We start from the raw sequence: 7,735 nt of genomic DNA, 5'->3' as shown, positions 1-7,735 counted from the left end.
GCATTCTCAGCAGCATGCAACATTGCCTACAAAATCCTTACTCAACAAGCAATGATTTTAACATTTAAAATTTGTCAACAAATACTGTTTTTCACCCAAAAGTCCAAAGCTGTTACCGGTATTGACTCCACCAAATACCGAATACCGGTATTTGTCAAAAATGGCCAATACCGACCACCCTTATCGAGTGTATTGAGAAAGGCATCATTCCCGCTAGGCCAAATCATCTGGGTTTTCAACATTAAAAATCTAGATTTTGAAACAAAAAGTATGGATCAACCAAGAAAATAAGATTATTTATCACACAATTATACACGACACGACACGAACTTAATTTATTTGTTATTAAATGTGTTTTTATTGATTTTTTGGCAGCTTGCTGTGTGTTAAAAAAATAATGATAGATTTTTTTTTTCAAATTTTAGCGAAAAATAAATTCAAATTAAAGGCCGTGCACGTAGTGGTTTTTTTTAAAGCTACGTGTGTATCGACCCTAAGCCGATGGTTATATCACTAAGCAGCGAATTTAGTCAAGATTAACTCACAGAAAGAAATTGTATTAACAAAAAGTAGTACTGTCTAAGACAAGTTTAGTTCATTCCATTCAATCCCACTACGTTTTGTTATTTTTACGGATACTTATTTCGACCTCAACTGTGAGGCCGTCTTCAGTGTCTCGTACTTGACTCGACAAACTAGACTCGTCTTAGACAATTGAAGACATTCCACTAAAAGAGCTTAAATAATTTATCTCAGAAAATAATAATTTATTCATCTCTTGAAAATGGTTACCCCTTTCCATCCCACGACATTTTTCAAAGATATCAATAGGAAGGAATCACTTTTTAGAAAAATGCTAGAACAAAAGTTGTGTAGCATAACAGAAATTAGTAGAAAACGAAATAAAAGTTGTTGATTGTAAATTAATGGTTACTTGATTGTTTTCAATATTTTCAATATTTTTACACAAAATATTATATTATATAAGCTATCCAATGAAACTATAAAGTTGAGTAAAATATTGCTTTTTGTTGTTGAAACAATTCGATGAAAGTTGGAAGGTGCAAAATTTGGTGGAGCTCTACAGCTACCATGGGAAAGAAAAGGTCAAATTGATTAATGATACCCCGGCGATCAAATTCCCCCCAGATTACGGTACATTGATGAGTCATAGCACATTACCGTTGAATAAAGTTCAAGAATAAACTATCTTATTTTCTTTTTTCTGACACACCTATGTCCTACCAGGTACTTGTCCCTACTCCCCAATCCATGCATTTAAGTTTGAATCTTTTCTCAACGCCATACGCATCACGCATCGTCATCGGTTTCAGGGGAACTTCATCACACTTCAGAGCTGACACTGAACTAAATAAGTGTACCCATTACCCAGCAGAAATGTTGACTATTGTTGCTTTCGTCATAGAAGGATGGTTCGTCGTATGTTTTGTTTAACCTTCCGTCACTGTTCCGTCCCACCCTCATAAGCTATCCGGTCTTAAACGGTCTTAAATATTGATCAACAAGTTGAAAAGTTTTGCATTCATCTTTCACCCATCGACCGGTGCCGTACAAGTCGTCGTGGGGTGTACGCACAGCATAATGGAAAAAGTTTAATCTGTTCAATAGCCGGTGAAGTCACTTCGACAACAATCGTTTCGCTTGTCTCACGTGGTAGCAGAATTGGAAGATATGAATATGGCGAGCAGGAAGACAATTAAAAAATTGCTAACTTTCTGTATGTTGAAGTTGGTTGTTGAATTTGTGCGGTGTAATAAAGAAGACTTTCAAATGATTAACCAGTACGAAGAGTTGGAGAAACACGAAAATTATTCACGAGTTAGTTGGTACGTTGCAAGTGAGCGCAGTACGGTAGAATGTGGTGGAGTTTTCAAAAGATTGCAGAATGAGGTATTGTCGCCTGGATATCCTGATAAATACGGAGAAGAGCTACGCTGCGAGTATACATTCAAGTCACCGTTTGTTTGTAGCAGTCAATACCATTTCCAGTTCTTGGATTTTGCGTTGGAGCCTTCCAGAAATTGTTACAAGGATCGCTTAGTGATTGGGGATGAGGAAATTCTTTGTGGAACCGTGTTGGGTTCGAAGATATATAACTCAACGGATGGAATTCTGAAGATAAAGTTTGTGACTGATGGGTGGGGTAGTGATAGAGGATTTAGGCTTCTCGTTACAAGACAGCCATGTGAAGATCAAGAAGCAACAGAATCATCAACTAGTTACAATGTTTATACCACGATACAAGTGGCTGAAGAAACAACGGATCCTCCTTTGGGTGAAGTCGAAGATCAACAAACAAAAAATAAAACATTCAAAGTCAGTAGCCGTCAAGATATTCCGCCAGAATTCAATCCAAGTGGCAATGGTTATCTTCCTCCATCCGGAAGCACCGCTCCTCCTTTCTATCCTTCTACAAATGTGTGTCCAACGTTTTGCAATCCTTACCAAAATTGTTATCCGTATAATCCAGGAACCAACTATCCCACATATCCGTCATATCCTTCAAACGTACCCGGTACAATAACTCCCGTTTATCCTAACTACCCAGGAAACAGCTATCCTACGTATCCGTCATATCCCAATAATCCTACACCAATATCACCTACATATCCTAACAACTACCCCACTAGTCCCGTTTATCCAGGAACTATAACTCCCACATATCCTAACCCAACCTGCCAATACACTCCATGTACTTCCGTAAATCCAGTCAACCCCAATTACCCCGGTTATCCGACATACCCGAATAACCCTAATAATGGAGGGGGAACTAATTCCATTGGAGGTGCACCTCCTGGCTATCAGCCTAGCGTCCAAGATCCAGAAATTGAGCTTGCGGAGAACGTTTCCTTCAGTAAACCCGAGCGCCAGGACATCCCGGTTCCACCATATCTACCCCCCACGCAGCCAGGTATTGCTCAATGCTGCCGCAACGTGTTTAACCAAAGACGCTTCTACTTGGTTAGTTCTAACTTTCCCAGCTATGAAACATACAACAGGGATTGTGCCTACCAAATCTATCGATACTCGCCCAACACATGCCGATTGGTTATCAGCTTCAAATACTTCCTGCTGGGAGATGATCGCCTGAACTGTGCCGATGCTTTCTTAGAAATCGACGGACGCCGCGTTTGCGGTTGTCGTTCCGGAATGGTCTACACAACCCAATGGAACAATGCTCCCAAGTTTATCCGCGTTCGAACCACTCGAAATCGTTTCTCGAATGTTCAGGGCTTCGTGTTGGATATATCTCAGGAGAGCTGCCCCTACCGATACGTCCGAAGTGAGCCTTCGGTCCAGGATCGTTCCGACAATTTCCACGCACAGCAGCTAACTCCGGTGAACGTCACCACAGTCCAGACCAATTCCAGTACAACGTACAGTTATTATTACTTCAACATGGAACCACCGGTTAAACTAGGACAAACCAAAGCGGCTACTACCTTAAGAAGTAATCCTGAGGGACCATCATCTAGATTCTTTTATCCGTCCAGCGGGCAGCCATACGCAGCATGTCAATTCAATGCACTCGATTGGCTCAGGTTAAAGGTGGAATCTCTCTGGGTTGCAAAACCGCTTTGCTATTAGGATTTAAATCAACAGTAACACAAATAAATTATATAATAAGTGTACATAAAATAAAAATGTATTCTAGTGATAGAGTTTAAAATACACAGAAATAATTCCGAAAGCCATAACGTCATGTACGCCGTAAACTTGGTACATACTAACTACTGCGGTATGATACTTCGTTTTAAATGTTCCTCGTCTTAAATCTAAATTCGAACATCTTGAACGGATTTTAAACAAAGTTTCTAAATCCGTTCAGCAGTTTCCACAACACCAAGTGGATCTGTGGAAAACTTTTCGCTTCACGGAAAAGTTTACTGCTTACTTGGGCGGGAATCGAACCCGCACTTCACAGCATAATAAAAGTGTAGAGACGACTGACGCCGTGCACGAAGTCCTCATAGTCGAACATGAAAGTGAAACAATTTGCGTTGAGCAGGTGAAACGGAAGAAAACCACGTCTACTTCAAAAACCCAGCTGATCAACCTGAATTTCGGCGACTTTTTTTTGTCATACGTAAAAATGTGTCTTGCCATCGCCATGTGCCTTTTGATCTGCTTCTGCTGTCTTAGCGTTTTCAACCAAACTAATGTGTAGATTTTGCATAGTATAGGTTTTGGGTTTACGTCGTGTTAGAGCAACAGTGAACGATATAGAATAAAGTTATTTTATTGCACTTTAATAATTGGAGCGACGTATAGGGTAAGATTTTATCTAAAATTGGAAATTATTTTGAAGGACATGTCTCAATATTAGAAATTCTATTCTTCATACAACATGGCTGGTCCAAAAAATTGTTTGTAAATAAAAAAATGTTCTTTCGACAAAGTTTTGAATTCCTGTTCATAAGTGTGTGGGGCGAGACAGCCCTGTTGTATACCACTCTATATTATATGCTGTTTATGCCGTCTTGGTGTTGGTGACAAGCAAGCAGCCAAGCATCGTTCTCCCTCAGTCAGAGTTCAACAGTGATCCGAGTAAGGCGATACCTTCGCCGAGTGCAATAATGCGCAATGGGTGATTTCCTGGCGCAGCAGCAAGCTACACATTTGGCGACAGTGGCAGGTTTTACTGCTCATTTTTTGTTAGTATCAAGTGGAGTAATGTTAATACTAATGTGCCTGATAAAAATACTGCGTCATGGAAATCACCCACTGCGAAATCTCAGACGAAAAGGTAAATTCCTGAACCAAGAAGGATGTTTGCTTTTTGCAGTGTTTACGTGGGGAGTGCTCCAAATTGGGAGAGACGCGGTTGCGTAAGTAAGTTAAACGGAGAAGAATTGAAATTGTTTGCGTGTCTTGAGTACCGCAATGGGCAATGGCGTGTTTGGAGAACCGCCAAGAAAAGATGAAATGATTGGCGAGTTTTGAGGACCGCAAAGGCGAGTTTGGAGGACCGCCAAGAAAAGATGAATTGTTTTGCGAGTTTTGAGGACCGCAATGGCGTGTTTGGAGGACCGCCAAGAAAAGATGAAATGATTGGCGAGTTTTGAGGACCGCAATGGCGAGTTTGGAGGACCGCCAAGAAAAGATGAATTGTTTTGCGAGTTTTGAGGACCGCAATGGCGTGTTTGGAGGACCGCCAAGAAAAGATGAAATGATTGGCGAGTTTTGAGGACCGCAATGGCGAGTTTGGAGGACCGCCAAGAAAAGATGAAATGATTGGCGAGTTTTGAGGACCGCAATGGCGAGTTTGGAGGACCGCCAAGAAAAGATTAATTGTTTTGCGAGTTTTGAGGACCGCAATGGATGGCGTGTTTGGAGGACCGCCAAGAAAAGATGAAATGATTGACGAGTTTTGAGGACCGCAATGGCAAGTTTGGAGGACCGCCAAGAAAAGATGAATTGTTTTGCGAGTTTTGAGGACCGCAATGGCGTGTTTGGAGGACCGCCAAGAAAAGTTTAAATGACTGGCGAGTTTTGAGGAGCACAATAACGTGTTTAGAGGACCGCCAAATAAAGATGGAATGATTTGCGAGTTTTGAGGTCCGCAATGGCGTGTTTGGAGCACCGCCTAGTAGAGATGATTTTTTTGAGGGCCGCTATGACGTGTTGGGAAGACCACCAAGTAGAGATGAAATAATTTGCGTGTGTTAAGAACTGCTGTGACATGTTTGAAGAACCGCCAAGTAAAGATGAAAGAATTTGCGTGTTTTAGTACCGCAATGGCGTGTTTAGTGAATAGCCAAGTAAAGATGAAATGACTTGCGTGTTTTGAAGACCGCCAAGCAAAGTTAAAATGATTAGCGTCGTCGAGTGAAGTACGAGACACTGAAGACGACCACACAGTTGTGGTCGAAATACGTATCTGCAAAGATATCGAAATAATTGGTGGAATTACATGGAGTTACTTAACTCATCTTAGACGGTTGATGATAAGCGTGTTTTAAGGACCATAATGGCGTATTGGTAAGCTCGCCAAGTGAAGCTTGAGTGATTTGCGTGTGAAAGAACTGAAATGTCGTGTTAGGTAGACCGCCAAGAAAAGTTGAAAATTTTGACGTGTTTTGAGAACCGCAATGGCGTGTTGGAAAGACCGCCAAGTAAAATTGGAATAATATGCGAGTTATTATAACCACCAGATAGATTGAATAGCTGAAGGTTTACGAGTGAGAACACAGTTCAAAACATGTCGTGGGCGATTTGAAAGGTCCGTTCATAGTTGAAATGGTTTGATGACGAAAAACTCAATGGTGTGTTAAAAGCACTAGAAAACACAAAGCAAGTTTCTGAGGAAACAATGGGGCGTTGATCCTAAAGTATCATGCTATGTTTTAACCGAGGTTTTGACAAGGCAAGTATTTTGATCATTTCAGTAAAATTCATTTGACTTGCCAAAGGTTGAACATGTCGTAGTTGCTACTCCGTGTTTTATAAGCACAATCGCAATTGCATAGAGAGCCAGTGGCTAGGACATGGGATTTGCGCTGAGCACCTCAATGTGCTCAGTTCAAAAGCTCTAGGAGAGTTAACAAACGGCGCTGGCCACGTCCTTTCGGGCTACCGTAGATGTAAGGGAATTGATAAAAGATGCAGTCACTCGCCACATTGTAAATCAAGAACACTTCTGCACTCGCCACGAGAATATTATTGGAATCTAGGGGGTAGGTTCTATGGAAGAGGCTCATCTTGATTAACAGGTTGCAATGGATGCCAAAACGAGCTTTCTTTCGCTCTTTTCGATTTCTAACAGTTACGGCTAGAATTAGTCAAGTTGTAGATAAAGAATAGAAGAGGGGCTCGGTATTCAGTCTATTTCTAATCTTAGCGATTGCTAAAACATGAGAAATATATGGAGAGAAAAAAAGGAGAATTGAACTTGGGATTGATCCTACGATCAGCTGCGTATGAGGCAGAAGTAATTATCATATGATTACCTTCCCTTACATGTTATGAGCACACTACAGAATAGAATACTAAAAATAAATCTGTATTGTTTTGTTATGTTCGTTTGCTATGGCATTTAATGCACGAATGTGAACTTTCGGATAAACTAACAAGATTAGTCAAGGCGACGTTGGAAAGCAGTATTTCAAATTACACGAACGCTTTCGATCCTTTCGGGAACATTCAGAGAGTTACGCTTTGGTATGGAATAACTCTATTAGTATGATTTGTATAAGGACCGTTTAGCAATGTCGGAATTGGTACTTTGACACGGAACGACAAGATAGAGGAAACCTGCTACAGTCATGACCACCTGGAAAACGATGTACATAACAGGAAGAGACATAAAAGAAGACAATGTAGCTGCACCATGAGTTTGCATCGATGGTGATGCCAGTCTTGTCTTGAGATGTATTTATCATTCAGATACAGTTTCATATAAAAAAGAATTTGATATTTCGCTAGCTCTGATGCTCCCTAAAATATCGTGTCAAATTTGATCAGTACTCGGAATATGGCACAAATAGTGATGTCGATCACTATTTTTAGAGAATGTGCGTGTGATTGAATAACGCAAAAAAGAGCGGATAATAAATGCAGAATTTGCTTATCTATATGTGGCCGATAATTTTGCTTGTGTAAGGAATGAAGGCTTTTGAACGAATGCGAAGATGCACAAGATAGTGGTGCACTGCTAGCGTGTTTTGTCGATGCGAGATAGCTGGCTAGATATAGGCTTGAAACCCAACTTCGG

At 40.7% G+C, this 7,735-nt stretch overlaps 1 protein-coding gene across 1 annotated transcript; it reads left to right on the top strand.

The window, feature by feature from the left end:
- The first annotated feature begins 1,558 nt into the window (after positions 1–1,558).
- Positions 1,559–3,682, top strand: LOC134204175 (uncharacterized). Its single transcript, XM_062679003.1, has one exon. It carries the CDS (start codon positions 1,693–1,695, stop codon positions 3,607–3,609), a length of 1,917 nt encoding a protein of 638 aa, XP_062534987.1. The 5' UTR covers positions 1,559–1,692; the 3' UTR covers positions 3,610–3,682.
- The last annotated feature ends 4,053 nt before the right edge of the window (positions 3,683–7,735 follow it).

The sequence above is a fragment of the Armigeres subalbatus genome, unplaced genomic scaffold (assembly GCF_024139115.2).
Source record: "Armigeres subalbatus isolate Guangzhou_Male unplaced genomic scaffold, GZ_Asu_2 Contig435, whole genome shotgun sequence".
Taxonomy (NCBI): domain Eukaryota; kingdom Metazoa; phylum Arthropoda; class Insecta; order Diptera; family Culicidae; genus Armigeres; species Armigeres subalbatus.
This window is presented reverse-complemented; position numbering and strand designations above follow the sequence as displayed.